The sequence below is a fragment of the Callorhinus ursinus genome, unplaced genomic scaffold, assembly GCF_003265705.2.
Source record: "Callorhinus ursinus isolate GAN/ISIS: 27379988/994484 unplaced genomic scaffold, GSC_fseal_2.0 scaffold10, whole genome shotgun sequence".
Classification (NCBI taxonomy): Eukaryota; Metazoa; Chordata; class Mammalia; order Carnivora; family Otariidae; genus Callorhinus; species Callorhinus ursinus.
This window is the reverse complement of record NW_027397072.1, coordinates 48,493,821-48,510,414: the sequence shown is the minus strand read 5'-3', so window position 1 is coordinate 48,510,414 and position 16,594 is coordinate 48,493,821. Positions and strand designations below refer to the sequence as shown.

The following is a 16,594-nucleotide window of genomic DNA, read 5'->3' as shown; positions in this document are numbered from 1 at the left end:
TCCACCCCCAGAGTTTATGGTTCAGTTTGGGGTGGGGCCTGAGAATCTGCATTTTTAACACATTCCCAGGTAGTGCTGATGCTGCTGATCCAGAGACCACACTTTGAAAACTTTTTTTTTTTAGGTTAGCAATATCTCTCTTTTGGAGTACTTTCCTGCCTCCTATTCATTTTCTAAGTGCAACTAGAATGACCCTTCTAATTTTCCTTGGAAATATTTAGAGTGTCAGGCACCATACGAGGCATAGAGGATGAAATAATAAGCAATAACCTGAAGTGGGGCATTTGCCTGGAACACTTTCTTTCCCTGGCTGAATACCATGTGATGTTGTTCATGTTCTCCTTTTTGTGGGTATAAAACACAGAAGTAATATAACTGAAGTTCTATTCCTGGAATCAGCCCACAAAATGGTTGAGGCAGCTCTGTGCTCTTTGATTTTGCTCTGTGTAGTTGTTTGGTGGAATAATTAAAACTATAGCTTCTTCTTCACTCTGAGATAATGTCAGAGTGAACTGATGGGTTTTTGGGTAAGCAGGAATACGGGAGAAGGCGATAAGATTCTTTAGGCTCATTCTCCTGGTTTTGTAAAACTCTACAAAACCATTTTTCATCCTTAGAAGGGTGGGACAACAGGAATGACTTGGAAATGTTTACAAAGTCCTGCCTGCCTCCTGTGAAAGTCTATCTTTTATTTCTCTGCCCCTACCCTATAGGTCCAGTCCCAGCAAGAGTGATGATCAAACTGTTCTGGGCTTAGTTAGCCCAGGAAAATCCTCACCACTACTGGTCACAATTATCTTGGTCTTTCCTCCCTTTCCCTCTTCTCTTAAAGTCTCCTTTTTGGGTAGGCAGAAAAAGTCTAAAGTTTAGCTAATCTGAAACTTTGGTTGTGTTATTCCTTGTTATTATAGGATAAATTCTGTTCTAATCAAGGAAGCTGGAATTAAATATTAAACACTGTTTCTCTTCGTGACATCTTGAATTCTGTCCTCAAAACATGGCCCTCTTTTCTCAGGCTGATGTAACAGCTCATGTATCTTCAAGTGCCCAAGTAGAGTACATGGGGTGCAGGCTACAGAGGTTATTTTGGGTGTTTTTTTGTTTATTTGTTTTTTGTTTTTGAGGGGGTTGTTTTTGTTTTGAGCATTTGATTTTTATCCCGGGGTCAACTGAAAACTATGGAAAACTTTAAACTGGGCAAAGACAAGGACAAGGTATGTATGGTATGTATGTCTGAGCCATCTTTTGGGTTGCTACTTGGAGAAGAACTGGAGGGACCTGGAGGAAGGAAGACCAATGAGAAGACAGGTGCAGTGGTTTGCAATGATCCTGAGGAGAAAGAATGGTGACCTGGATTAGAGATATGGATGACAGGATGAGAAAGTATAAGGATTCTTGAGATCTTTTATGGTGCCAGGTGTAGTTTTAGGAATTTTACCTAAGGAGAGACAGGGAGACATCAAAGATGGCACCAAGGTTTTTGGTGTTAAGCACTGGATTGGATGTCGAAGCCATTACTCGAGATAGCCAATAGTGGGGAGGTGGTTTGGAGGTGAACATAGTGTATTCAATATGGACATGGTGAGTTTGAGGTACTTTGGGACATTAATTCAACGGGAATGACCAAGTAATTAATGATCACATTACTCTGAGTGTGAAATCCTGTCAGTGGCTCACCACTGTCAAGGGTACAAATTCCAAATCTCTTAGCAAGACTTATAATTTACCCTTTTCAGTTTCATCTCTGCCACCTATCCCCAGGCACAGTTGCCCATCCCAAACTCAATTTTAGCTTTTTATTTATTTTTTTCAAGTACTCTCTACAACCACCGTGAAACTGGAGCTTACAACTGGAGATCAAGAATCAAGAGTCACATGCTCTATGACTGAGCCAGGCTGGAGTCCCCAGTTTTAGCTTCTTAAAAGAGTAATGCTCTCTGTAGTCTCAAAGACCCTGTGCCACCTGTTCTTTCAGGAACTATTTTCTTTTCCTTTTCTTGCATTCAACAAAGAGTGAGGGCCAGGTAGCTGGGAAGTGCTGGGATAAAATAGTGGGCAAAAGATTAACTCATCCGTCCATGCACTCTTGGAGGAGGGTAATGTCGGAACTAGACAATAATCCAATAATTACACAAGTAATTAAAAAATTAAATTAAATTAAAAATTGAATTGCAGATTATATCAGAGGTGCTAATGGAAGATACCGAATAAGGTTAAGAACTTATAACGGGGTTTTGAAGTAGTTAAGCCTGAGAAAGTGAAGACAGAATTGATTCAAAGGAGGAAGAAAGTTTTCTAGGCTGAGAGAACACCCCTGTGGAGGGGTGAAACTTGGCACATTGCGGGGAACTAGAGAAATACCCGCTTTCCCTAAAATACTTAGGCCGGGGTTGGGGGTTATTGGGGAGAGTGGAGAGGAAGTGGGGAAGTCTGGGCTATTTTGTCCCATAGCAGCCACCATCCAACCTCAGGTAGCCGCGACCTCGTCGCACTGATTATTGGGAACTGTAGTCTTGACCACAGCGAACAGGCATGGCGGCCTCCATTGCAGGGGCCTGCGGGGCCGCAATGGATTTGTCCCTAGGCTTTCGAGCCGCCAGGGCGCTGCTCCCTGCGCCAGCCTCCATCGCCTGGCGTAAGTGGAGCGGGGCTTGCAAGCCGGGGCCAAGAAGGAGCTCAGGGCCAGGTTCGAGGGAGGCGAGCCTAGAAGTCAGGGCAACCCTCGTGGGACCGCGAGTTGGGGGAGATTGCAGGGCTCCGCGGGAGCTCAAGGCGGGCACTGTTGACCTCTGTCGCCCGCATTGCAGGGGCCCGCGTGGGGCCGGGCCGGCCGCAGAGCACCGGACCTTCTGAGCCCGGCGCGTTTAAGCCGCCGCCGAAACCAGTCATCGTGGACAAGCGCCGTCCCCCGCTTCAGGAAAGGAGGTGAGGCCCAGGCCTGGGCAGCATTTTGGGTGTGTGCGCTCACGAACCTCCCTTTGCTTTGGAGATCTCGGCTGTAAAGCCGAGCTGGAACTCTTTGAGCTTGTGTGCGGGATTCATGAGGCTTATATGCAGAGCGCTACCGACTCAGGTTTGTCTTCCTCGTTTCTCCCAAGCCAGCGTTGAACTTTCTCTGCAGTCCTACTAAATCAGAACTTCAACCAAGGATTCCCCCGATTTGAAGCTCTTTGCTCCGGCATTTAGCCTGTACTGAGAATTTTTCTCGGAAGCACATCGTATTTATTCTGTTTAAGGAGCCAAACATTCCTTGCCTCGGTAGAAATGGATTGGCCAGAACTCACCAGTTTTCCCAGCTCCCATGTTTCAGTTTCCTGAAAATGCGATACATTGATAAATTTTCCGCTAATTTGCTTCTTAAATTTGCTTTTCAAAACAGGTTTAAAAGCCTGGCCCACTTTAATGAATGATGGTAACTTTGGAGGTACCTGTAAATTTAGATGACCTAGGATTTGCACAAAGTGTAGAACTTTATAGCAACCTTATTAAAAAGCCAATTTTAGTGGAAAAAATTTGGTGTGATTTTAGGCTTTCTGAAAGGGCCCTTCCTTGTTGATTGGATTATGTCTACGTGCCTTTGTGTTTAACATGGCAAATATCCTGTTTAAGTTGAAATAACACTGAATTTATGGAAGCTAGAGATTCAGAAAAGATTTCCTTATACAACCTTTTTTAAGGCGGGAAAGGAATATCTCTCTTGAATGGCAAAACTTCATACCATTCAGTTAAATGGGAATGTAAATCGTGTAACTACTTTGGGAAACAGTTGGACAAAATTTAGTAAGTTTGAGGTTGTGTGTATCTTTCCATCTGGTTGGTACACAACTTAAAAGTAATATGAACAAAAATAATAAAGCAAGTAATATGTGCAAGGAGACATGTAAGGGAATGAACATAAAGATATCCATTAGTAGGTGAATAGGAAAAATACATTTATGTAATAGAGTATGTTTACGGTGGTGAAAAACAAATGAACTAGAGCTAACATGGATAAACTTCACAAAAAGATGTGTGGAAAAAAAGCAACCTGCAGAAGAATTGATACAGTATGACAACATTTTTATATTGCCTAGACATACATGCATATGTAAAATATAAAATTTACAGGGGAAATTCTCCACTTTCACAGAGCAATCAAACCTAGCTTCCCCAGTAGCCATACAAGCTGACCTTATATACCTCCTGATGTGATAGAATAAGATGATCACATCATCACCTCTGTAATATTTTTACCCAAGATGTTTAACCTCGGTCTAGGCTTGTGGAAACAATGAACAAATCCAGAATCCAGGGATGGTCTATAATACAGTGGGCTTTGACTCTTCAGAAAAGTCAGTGTTATAAAAATACAAAGATGAGGAATAGTACTAGTTTAAGAGACTAGAGACTAGAGAGTAATATCCAGATGTAATGTGTGAAGCTTGTTAGTTTGGATTGAGTAACAAACAGCTATAAAAGACCTTTTCCAGGACAGTTGGATACTATGAGTTTAAATAGGTTTAAATTAGTTTAAATGCAAACTACATGTTAGATTATATTATTGAATTAATGCAGAAATTCTTAGATATCATACATGTAGCAGAAAGTTCCTATTCTTAGAAGCTTTCTAAAGTATTCAGGGATGAAACACCTTGCTGTTTGACATTTTCAAATAGTTCAGGAAAAAATTATATGTATATATGAAACAAGTATGTCAAAATCTTGGCAGTTGGTGAAACAAGGTGAAGTATATATGGGTGTTCATTGTATTACCATTTCAGTTTTTTGGTGGCTTTAATAATTTTCAAAGGAGGTAATTGAGTGTTGGGGATCATCATCATCAAAAAGACATGACCACTGGGGCACCTGGGTGGCTCAGTCAGTTAAACATCTGACTTCTGCTCAGGTCTTGATCTTGGGGTCCTGGGATCCAGCCCTGCATCGGGCTCCCTGCTCAGCAGGGAGCCTCCTTCTCCCTCTGCCTCTGCCACTCCCCAGCTCGTGCTCTCTCTCTGTCTCTCAAATAAATAAATAAAACCTTAAAAAAAAAAACGACATGACCACTGATTGATCTGTGGGCTGGGTGCCACCTCCTCACTCCTGCCTTGGAATGTGGGTTCTGCTTGCCTTTCCTGCTCCCAGAGGCAGCTCCAAAGACCTAGCCTTGAGATGTGATGATGTGTTGAAATGACTACATGGTATATATGACTGAGCCCTCTTAGGGCCTCTTTATAAATTTTTAAGATTAGGCAGTGGGTATGGGGATCGATTTGTCCTGCTGCCGCCCAAGACAAGCCCGTATGTTAAGTTCCCTTTGCTGTTATTGAAACTGCCACCTACCCACCTGGAGTGGCCTGCTTTCTTTCTTCAGTATCTCCTTGCCCTTAAGAGTATGGGGGCCAGTTTCAGAGTACACCTGGGAACTCCTTAGAGACTGGTGACTCAACTTTAAGGAAAAGGAAGAAACGCATAGGAATAATCATCACCAAATTTAATGAATTACGCCATAGTAATTAACTGAGGGGAGGGACTGGTGCATTGGGGCTTCAGGTATATTGATAATTTATTTCTTGGGATGGGTAATCAGGACATGAATTTTCATTGTCATGTCATTTATACCTTAAAGAAGTTAACTTAGAGAAGTTAAGGAAGAGAATAGGGAGATTACTTTTTAAAGTTAGTTTGCAGTTAATGATTTCTAGGTTTATATTTTTCCAGTGTTATTTCTTTTCACAAATACAACTCAGTGTAAGGCCTGTGGTTTATAGCCATGGGTTTTGTAGTCTGACAGACATGCCTACATCTAAATCTTGACTTGATAAGTTTGTAGCTAATATAACAATAGGTCAGTTATTTACCTTCTCCAAGCTTCGTTTTCATCTGTGGAAAGGAGATTGTGACCCCATACCTGTCTGATGGTTGTAAGGGTTAATTTAGGCTCTCGGCTTTCATAAACCCTTAAATACAGTGCCAGGTGAGTACTTGGGAATTGTTAGCTATTTTCATGAGCATTGACAACAATTTTAGAAATAAATAATTGACTTTTCTTTAGAGAAGAAAGAATAAAACACGTCAACATCATAGTCTTTCGTTTTTTTGGTAAAGCAACAGTTTCTCTTTTAAGTTTGCCTTTCATTTTTTTTATTTCTATTTTTCACAGATTCCTGAGTCCCGAATTTATTCCTCCAAGGGGAAGAACAAATGCTTTGAAATTTAAAATAGAAAGAAAAGATATGTTAGAAAGGAGAAAAATACTTCATATTCCAGAGTTCTATGTTGGTCAGTAAGAGCTGGATGCTTTTATTATTAGTGGTGGGAGGGGCTCGTTTTTGATATAGAAATTCATATAGATATATGAAAATAGAGAATATTGTTTTCCACCTATCTGTTTTTTGCCCAAATGGGGTCCTTCCTAATAGATTAAAATATTTAGGAAGTTATGAGGTTACCTAGACATGCTGTTTGTGTGTTTCTGCATGTCATGTCAAAGCTCACTTCTCCTCTGACTGTGTAGGAAGCATACTTCGTGTTACCACAGCCGACCCATACGCCAGTGGAAAAACCAGCCAGTTTCTGGGGATCTGTATCCAGAGATCAGGAGCAGGCCTCGGAGCCACTTTTATCCTTAGAAATACTATCGAAGGACAAGGTGGGTTTCATTGCGTTAGTTTGATTTTCTGGAAGGTGTTCTCTCAGGATTCCATTTTGCGTTCTGCATCCTGGGATGAGACACCTGGGACTGCCATAGAGCCTGGGGCCTGAGAGCGGACCGGACGGAGGCTGCTGGATCCACGGTCAGTGCGGCGCTCTCCTGTGAGGGCAGCTTCTGGCGCAGCCCAGTGACCAGCAGACCTGTCAGCCTCTGGCCGCATCACAGGAGGAGGCAGGGGACTGTACACAGTGGGGGGACATTCATTGGTGGAGTAAATAACCCATGAGAATGTTAAGATAAACACAGTGATGTCTGTATGAGTCACTTCTTCCTAAAATGGATGCCCCCATTTTGTTTTATATTGCGACGGTCACCACAGTAGATACTGTTTGATACGAATTGGAGGAATCTTTAAAAAGGCAAAATTTGTTTCTTATGCCGAGTAAGACAGAGGCCCAAGTGGCAAAATTCTAGAAAGATTATGAATCAAAATGGCAGTACAGTAAAGTTTTCATACTCCAAAGTTGTGTGTTTCATGATCCCCAACAGTGAAGTATTATATTCAAGGAAATTTAACAGTGAGAACAGTGACTCTTCCTTATCTGGTTGTGGCCCGTGGTGCCCTGCATGGAGGGGCTCAGCAGGACTAGACTGGTTGCAGAAATGTGTGCCTTCCATCAGGTCAGGTGCTCGGAGAAGTTTGTAACAGACATGAGCACACATGTGAATTAGACCTTGGTTTGATCTTTCTTAAAGTTGAGATAATAGTAGTTTCTACCTCCCAGGGTTGTGGTCAGCTGTGTGTGATACTATATATGAAGTACTGGACATTGAATCCTCCAGAGATGTTCACTCCCTGTTGCCCTCCCCTAAAGTATTTTCAGGGGACAGGTAGCGGCAGGGGGACAACAACAAAAAATAAAGTACTTTTGACTACTGCAACCTGCCTTGACCTTCCCCCTTGATACTCCTTTCTTTGGTGGTTCTTTTCAGTCCATTGGCTTTAAATACCATCCATATGACGATAAGCCTCAAAGGGAACTGACCCTTTCCAAGTTCCAGATTTGCACATACAACTAGCTTTTTGACATTTCCAACTGGATGTCTTTTAAGCATGAGACAAGTTCGGAATAGAATTCTGTGTCCCCTCACGGTGTGTTCCTTTCCGTTTTTTTGTTTTTTTTTAAGATTTTATTTATTTATTTGACAGAGACACAGCGAGAGAGGGAACACAAGCACGGGGAGTGGGAGAGGGAGAAGCAGGCTTCCCGCGGAGCAGGGAGCCCGATGTGGGGCTCGATCCCAGCACCCTGGGATCGTGACCTGCGCTGAAGACAGATGCTTAACTGACTGAGCCCCCCAGGTGCCGCCCTCTTTTTTCTATGTCCAGAAACACCTGCACTGCCTACCCATTTACTGAAACCGAAAATTGAGGAGCTATAAATATAGCTTATTAATAGCTTATAAATAGTTTGTTTATTCTCTTTCCCACATCCAGTCAATCAGTTTTTCTTGACTTAATCTCCAAAAAATATGTCCCAGTTTTTGTTTCTCCCATCTCCATGGCCACCACCCCGCCATGCCACCACTGCCCCCTGCCGGCAGCTGTGCTGTATTTCAGGTTTACTTTCCTAGCCCACTAACTTACTAGGCTCCAGCCAGAAGGACCTTTTTCTGTTTTTTCCCCAGTATGGCAAATTTGTTAAGACCCCAGGGCCTTTACATTTGCTGTCCTTTCTGCCTGGAGCTTTCTTGGCTATTTATAGTTTCCGTTTATTTATTTATTTTAAGATTTTTAAGTAATCTCTCCACCCAATGTGGGACTCAAACCTAAAACCCGGAGCAAGAGTCGCATGTTCTACTGACTGAGCCAGCCAGGTGCCCCTATCACGTCAGTTTAGATCATCTTCAGAGAGGCTTTCCCTGACTGTTCTATTTATATACTACTTATTCCCCAGCCACATGTCATCACTGTTTGTCTTGACTCTATGAAATTAGCTGAAATTATGAATTGTAAATGAAATAATGGTGTGTTTATTGTTTGTCATCCACTAGAATGTCAGCTTTATGAGAGGAAAAGGATCTTAACCTACTTTGGGTTTGCTCTAGGTATAGTTCCTAAATGCCTCGTACCTGGAGCAGGTGTATAGTAAATCATGGATTAAATCCTGGTGTTTAATAGTAGATGTTAATGATGATGATATATATTTGTAGTTCTCTTGGGGTTCTTTCAGGAAACCTGAGAATATGCTCTTTCCCTCTAGTGTTTGACACTACAGAGGATGTATCTTAAGCTGTTCCTAGCTTGCTTCACATGGAGAGCCCCAGCATGTTTTAAACCCAGGCCATCCTTAAGAGGGGCTTCTAAACCAAAGTTAGAACTTAAAATTTTATTTACCCTTTTTACATCATCAATCCTGTTGCCCTTAATGCAGAAGAATAAGTTTTACTTAAGTAATTGGGAAATAAACAAGAACATGACAGAAGAATTTACTCAAACTTTCTCCAAGTTAATACTATCAGAAGTGAAGAATGTATGCCTGTTTATAGAAGACATTTTTCTTTAGATTATCATTCTAACTCAGATTTTTTTCACTTTTAAATCTACACGGACTTTATTTCTTTTTCTTTTGATAATCTTCATCTTAAAAATGACAAATTTATGTCACAGTTCCTCTGTGCAAAACTCTATGCCAGTTCCATTATGAAATAGTTTTTACTGTTGTATGAGGCATATGCAGACATATGGGTTCAGACTGTAAGAATATATTTTCTCTTTTTAGGTGTTGAGATTTGCTTTGAACTTTATAATCCTCGAATCCAGGAGATCCAAGTGGTGAAATTAGAGAAACGGCTGGATGATAGTTTGCTATACTTACGAGATGCCCTTCCCGAGTATAGCACTTTGGATATGAATATGAAGCCGGTAGTACATGGACCTAGCCACGATGTTCCTGTGAATCAGGTATAAGTTGTACTTTTGGAACTGAAAGTTCTCTATACAATAAGAAAGAGTCATCTTAACGAAAGCTTTGAGAAGAATTTTTGCTTGTGACTATCAGCCTAAATTATTATTATTATTTTTTTCTATCTTCTGTAGCTGAAAGTAAAAATGAAGCCTAAACCCTGGTCCAAGCGCTGGGAACGTCCAAAATTTAATATTAAAGGCATCAGATTTGATCTCTGTTTAACTGAAGAGCAAATCAAAGAAGCTCAGAAGTGGAGTCAGCCGTGGCTTGAGTTTGATATGATGAGGGAATATGATACCTCAAAAATTGAAGCTGCAATATGGGATGAAATTGAAGAATCGAAAAAGTCCTGATTCTGAGAATCAGTTTGGTTATTTGCAGAGGGGATACTGCCTCCCGGAGGATTTATTTAAAGACCAATTTAATTTCATATATGAGGACATAATCATTAAATCAACTAAACGTTCATTAGTTTATGAGTACTGTTGTAAAAAAAATAAGATGAGCACACCAGTTTATTACTTTAGAGTTTAATCATTACCAAAATGCTCTTCATTGAGCCTGGATCCTGAACACAGAAGTGGTAGGATGATTTTTTAAGTTTGTGAAATCAATTATAAGTACAAGAAAGTGGATGATATGAAGAGTAGTAATAAAGTGAACATTGATGTGCCCACCTCAGGGTAAGAGGTAGAAGATTTAGTAATCTCTAAGAAGGTTAAGAAATAGAACATTTACTCGGATTTGAGTAGACCCTTGTGTGTGTGCAATTGCACCCTTCTCCCCTCCCTCAGATATAAGCACTATCGGGCGCCTGGGTGGCTCAGTTGGTTAAGCGACTGCCTTCGGCTTGGGTCATGATCCTGGAGTCCCGGGATCGAGTCCCACATCGGGCTCCCTGCTCAGCAGGGAGTCTGCTTCTCCCTCTGACCCTCTTCCCTCTCGTGCTCTCTGTCTCCCATTCTCTCTCTCTCAAATAAATAAATAAATAAAATCTTAAAAAAAAAAAGATATAAGCACTATCCTGACCGTGTCAATCATTCTCTTGCGTTTCTTTTAGTTTATGACGTACATATACATTCTAAAACAATGTACCTAGTTTGGGGAAACCTATTGGCAGATACAAAAGGACAACATCATTATTATGTGGAGGCTTCAGGGAGGATGTAGCAGTCTTTCAGTCATAGTCTGGCTGCATTTTCCCCGAGAGCATACCAAAGTCGCTTTGAGGCGGTTCATGGCCAAGGTCGTGAGTGAATCCTGCTTAAATAGAAGGCTCACCACAGGCCATCTGGTAGGCTAGAGTGTCAGTAATTGAGGCCTGGCAGAAATGTGGTTGGAGGGAGTAGACTGCTCTATATGTTCTGGTTTTCAGCTCATGATGAATCAAACTCCAGCTCATAGGACAGGTCAAAACAATACTTGCGTAGGATAATGTCAGTATCCTTGCGATCATGTAGCTGAGAATGGAGTGGAAATCTGGCGTGTAAGGGCACGGTGAAAACCAGCCTCCAGGTAGTTTGAGCTAGACTTCCTGAGCATGCCGTTCCTCGGGTTAGGAAGAGTACAGTACTAGCACAGGTCTTGATGAGGGCAACCCTCAACCTGTCTGTCTGAAATCATGCTGTGTGTATCTACCCTCCAGTGCTTGACTCATTGGAGTTTTGCATTCACTTCTCTCCTGTGCTGATTGGTTTTCTGGATTTTTTGTTTTCCATTTTACTGGTTACTAACCCTTTTGGAGCATATCTTTTGGTAGCTTCTAGGGGAAATATGTATGGAGGTAAATCTTTTGAGACCTTGCATGTCATCATATTTGATATTTTGTAGAATTCTGGGTGGGAAATAATTTTCCTTCAGGATTTTGAACATATTGCTACATTGTCTTGTTTCCAGTTGTGCTGAGAAATCCAAAACTACTTTATTTCTGTTCTTTGTATGTGACTTGAAAGCTTGTAGACTATCTTGCTCCTCAAGGTAATGAAATTTCACAGTGATGGGCCTTGGTGTGGATATATATTTATCCATTATGTTGGGCATTTGATGAATCCTTTCAGTATGCTAACTTGTATCTTTCACTTCAGGGGAATCTTATTCATTGATGATTTCTCTCTTTCGGGAGCAGTTATTTTGATGTTGGATCTCCAGCACTGGATCTCTATCCCTCCCTCCCCCAACCCCATCTCTGTTTTTTAGCTAATTCGATCTTCCAACTCTTCTTTGCTCTCGTATTTCTAAATCTGAAGATTCCTTTTTGATTTCTGAATGTTCCTTTTCTTATATAGTACTTTGTTCTTATTCTGTATCCTTGCCTATGGATTTGTTCCGTTACCATTGAGTATATTCATGATAGTGTTTGTGTGTGTGTGTGTGTGTGTTTTTTTTTGAAATTGTTTTTCTGCAGGATCTGTTTTCTTCAAATTTGTTTCTGTGTGTGTGTGTGTGTGTGTGTGTGTTCCTGTTTTAGGCTTTTCCAAGACATTAGGCAATTCTTGGCTGTCTACTTCTGGTTGAACAGTGGACTAAAAAGCTGATTAGGAGCCTTGGACTTGTGAGAAGGGGTTGTTTTCAGGATTATCTGGGTGGACTTCTTTGGGGGGTCCCATCCTCCATATGAATGTCTTGGTTTGGTTAAATTCTCCAGAGTAGAGGCTTCTAGTCTCCTTTCTGGATGGTAAGGATCTGTCTGCTAGTGTCATGGGAACCTTACGGGAGAAGAAGGATGGACTTCCTGCCATGGTACATATATGTGGCCGTCTTGTCCATCCTCCCCCTTCCCTACCAACACACTTCTGGCTTGCTACTCACGCAGTAGCTGAAGTACAGAAAACCCTCTTTGGCCAGACAAACCATGGTGAGGAATAGGGGAAGGGATATTAGGGATATACCCTCCAAATAGTTTTCATTAGGTTCTTATTTTAACCACTGTTAAACCCCCATTGCCGAAGTACTGGATCTGCTGACCGGACAGTTCTGAGGGGTGAATTAAGTGGATTCTCACCTTTCCCCACTGCTGGCTCGATTGGCCTTTCTTGAGTCTGCCAATCAATGCATATGCTTTGTCAACTTTTAGGGTTGTGTTCTGATTGTTTCTTGTCCTGTTCCGTCCCATGGTTTTATGTCTCATTTGTGTGCTTGCAGTGTTTCGTACCGCTTGCATGTTGTCCTGTTTGCTCCTTCCTTGTGGATTTGTCTCTTTCTCTGTGGTATATTTTAATGGTCATTTGAATAACTCATTTGACAAATTAACCTATGTAGCCCTTTTTTTCAATAATAGATGTCCTCTCCAAAAGAAATATTTAGGTATTAACCTTTGGGGTTCTCAACATTCAGCGCATCCTTGATCTTTTCCACAAATAGTTGTTCCGTGGCCATCTGACTGCTTTCAGAAAGGAGCGGATATACCATGTATGCGGATTACTTGCCGAAATAGCTTCTGAAAATAAAATTTTAGCAAGAGTCTGCATTTGGTATTTTTCTTCTCTTTAACTTGTCAAAAGATAACCATTAAATCCTGTTCATTTTTTACCTCGATAAACACACTTCAACCTTGGTAGAAGAGCAGATGAATGATCCATTTCAAGATCTAAAGCTGTGTAAATACGATCCGCTCATAAGTACACGTCATGCTCATAACAGCACAGCGAGTCATGGTTTTCACTCTGTAAAGTTATCTTTAAAATTCTTGTGAATTTTCCTCCAGAAACAAAGCAAATCTTAATGTATTAAATGTGTATAGGATAAAAACTTTATTGTAAGATATATAACATAAAATTTGCCATTTTAACCATTTTTAAGATGTAGTTTCTGTGGCATTAATTACATTCACAGTGTCGTGTAGCCATCACCACTACCTCTAGAACTTTCTCCTCATCCCAAACAGAAACTCTGTGACCATAAAGTAATAAGTATTTCTATCCCCCCCCCTCCAGGTTCCTGGTAAATCCCACTCTACTCTTAATTTGTCTATTCTAGATACTTCTTTTAAGTGGAATCATACAATATTTGTACTTTGTGTTTGGCTTACTTCACTGAATATGTTTTCAAGATTCATCCATATTGTAACATACCAGAATTTCATTTCATTTTTGGCTAAATAATATTCTGTCGTGTAATATACTTTATTTTGTTTATTCATTCACCTGTTGATGAATACTTGGGTTATTTTCACCTTTTGGTTATTGTGAGTAGTGCAGTGAACGCTTACATACACATATCTCTTTGAGCTGCTATTTTCATGTTCTCTTTATACTCCAGGTATATACCCTGGAATGTGATTACTGGTTCATATGTATTTAAATGTTCTTTCCAATTTCTTCTTTAGCCCATTGGTCCTATTTAATTCCTACATATTTGTGAATTTTCCACTTTTCCTTTTGTTACTGATTTCTAGCATCTTTCTGTTATGGTCAGAGAAGATACTTTTAATTTCAATCTTTTTAATTTATTGAAAGTTTTGTAGCCTAGCATATGATCTATCCTGGAGAGTGTTCTATGTGTACTTGAGAAAAATGTGTATTGTGTTGTTGGATGGAGTGTTTTATAAATGACTGTTAGGCCTGGTTAATTTATAATGTTCAAGTCTTCTGTTTCCTTATTGATCTCAGTGTTTTATCCATTTTTGACAGTGGAATATTGATGTTTTCAACAATTATTGTAGAACTGTCTAGTTTTCCCTTTAATTCTGTCAATGTCTGCCTCAAAGATTTTGGGGGCTTTGTTTGGTGCATAAATTATTATATCTTTTTGATGAATTGACATATCAATATGTAATATCTTTTGTTACTTTTACAATTTTGTGCTTACAGTCTGTTTTGTCTGATATTACTAAAGCCACCTCTGCTCTTGTTGGGTTACTGTTTACATAGAGTATCTTTCATGGGGCGCCTGCTGGCTTAGTAGAGCATGTGACTCTTGATCTCAGGGTCCTGAGCTCAAGCCCCACATTGGCGGTAGAATTTACTGGGGGGAATATATATATATTTATATTTATATACACACATATGTATATATCTACATCCTTTTCACTTTCAACATATTTGTGTCTTTGGTGCTATGGTGAGTTTCTTGTAGACAGCATGTAGCTGGATCTTGTTTTTGTCTGCTTTTTATTGTTTTGATAGTCTCTGCCTTTTGTTTGCAGAGTTTAATATGTTTACATTTAAATCAGATTGTAAAAGTCTGGACTTCTGATATTTTGTTATTTGTTTCCTTTAAAATATACCATTTTTGTTTCTTATTTTCTCCATTACTGCCTTCTTCTGTGTTAAGTTGATTTTTTGGAGTGAACTGATCCTCTTCTCATTTCTTTATGTATATATTTGTTAAATGTTTTCTTTGAAGTTACTGTGGGGATTACATTTAACATCCTAAATTTATAATAATCTAGTTTGAGTTGATACCAAGGACTTTAATAGCATATAAAATCTCCACTCGTATAAAGTTCTGTTCTCCCTTTATATTATTGATGTCACAAATTTCATCTTTCTATATTGTGTGCTCAGTAACTGATTTATAATTATTTTGTATGCATTTGTCTTTTAAATCATGTAGGAGTTAAAAACAAAATACAACCCAGTATTAGCTTTTATATTTGCCCCTGATTTACCTTTCCTGGAGTTCTTTATTTCATCATGCAGATTCAAATTACTATCTACTGTTCTTTTATTTCTGCCTGAAAGACTCCCTTTAGCATTTCTTGTAGGGCAGGTCTCATTGCGGTGGATACCCTTGGGTTTTGTTTATCTGGGAAAGTCCTCAGTTCTCCCTCATTTTTGAAGGACAGTTTCGTCAGATACAGAATTATTGGGTGACTGTATTATTCTTTGAATGTGTTAAATATGGCACCCACTGCATCTGGCCTCTATGGTGTCGATGAGAATTGGCTGTTAATTTTATTGAGGGTCTTTTGATCATGAGGAGCTGCTTCTCCTTTGCTGCTCTTGGGACTCTCCCTGCCTTTGTCATTTTATTTTTTTTTAAAGATTTTATTTATTTATTTGCGAGAGAGAGAATGAGAAACAGAGAGTACGAGAGGGAAGAGGGTCAGAGGGAGAAGCAGACTCCCTGCTGAGCAAGGAGCCCGATGCGGGACTCGATCCCGGGACTCCAGGATCATGACCTGAGCTGAAGGCAGTCGCTCAACCAACTGAGCCACCCAGGCGCCTTTGTCATTTTAGCAGTTTCATTGTACTAGGTCTTGGTGTGGGCCTCTGTCTTTATCCACTTGGAGTTTCTGTTGAGATTCCGGTATTTGCAAATTCATGTCTTTCATCAAATTTTGGATGTATTTGGCCATTATTTCTTTATTTTTTTTAAAGATTTTATTTATTTGAGAGAGAGAGAATGAGAGATAGAGAACACAAGAGGGAAGAGGGTCAGAGGGAGAAGCAGACTCCCTGCTGAGCAGGGAGCCCGATGCGGGACTCAATCCCTGGACTCCAGGATCATGACCTCAGCCGAAGGCAGTTGCTTAACCAACTGAGCCACCCAGGCGCCCCGCCATTATTTCTTTAAATATTCTTTCTGCTCCTTCCTTCTGGGACATTCATAATGCATATATTGCTGGTCTGTTTGGTGGTGTCCTACCAGTTTCTCAGGCTCTGTTCACTTTTCTTCTATTTTCTTTCCGGTCCTCAGACTTGGTCATTGTAACTGTCCTGCTTTCAAGTTTGCTGATTCTGTTTTCTGTTTGCTCCAATTAGCTTTGAACTCCACTAGTGAACTTTTTTTTTTTTAAAGATTTTATTTATTTATTTGAGAGAGAGAATGAGAGATAGAGAGCACGAGAGGGAAGAGGGTCAGAGGGAGAAGCAGACTCCCTGCTGAACAGGGAGCCTGATGTGGGTCTCGATCTCGAGACTCCAGGATCATGACCCGAGCCGAAGGCAGTCGCTTAACCAACTGAGCCACCCAGGCGCCCTCCACTAGTGAACTTTTAATTTCAATTATTATACTTTATAGCCTCAGAGTTTGTTTGGTTCATTTTTTTAAA

At 40.4% G+C, this 16,594-nt stretch overlaps 1 protein-coding gene across 1 annotated transcript; it reads left to right on the top strand.

Moving 5' to 3' along the window:
- The first annotated feature begins 2,510 nt into the window (after window positions 1-2,510).
- MRPL19 (mitochondrial ribosomal protein L19) lies at window positions 2,511-10,641 on the top strand. The gene is made up of 6 exons (XM_025868317.2): window positions 2,511-2,635; window positions 2,808-2,925; window positions 6,140-6,258; window positions 6,494-6,628; window positions 9,415-9,596; window positions 9,732-10,641. The coding sequence occupies exons 1-6, from the start codon at window positions 2,533-2,535 to the stop codon at window positions 9,951-9,953; spliced, it is 879 nt and encodes a 292-aa protein (XP_025724102.1). The 5' UTR covers window positions 2,511-2,532; the 3' UTR covers window positions 9,954-10,641.
- Window positions 10,642-16,594: the final 5,953 nt, after the last annotated feature.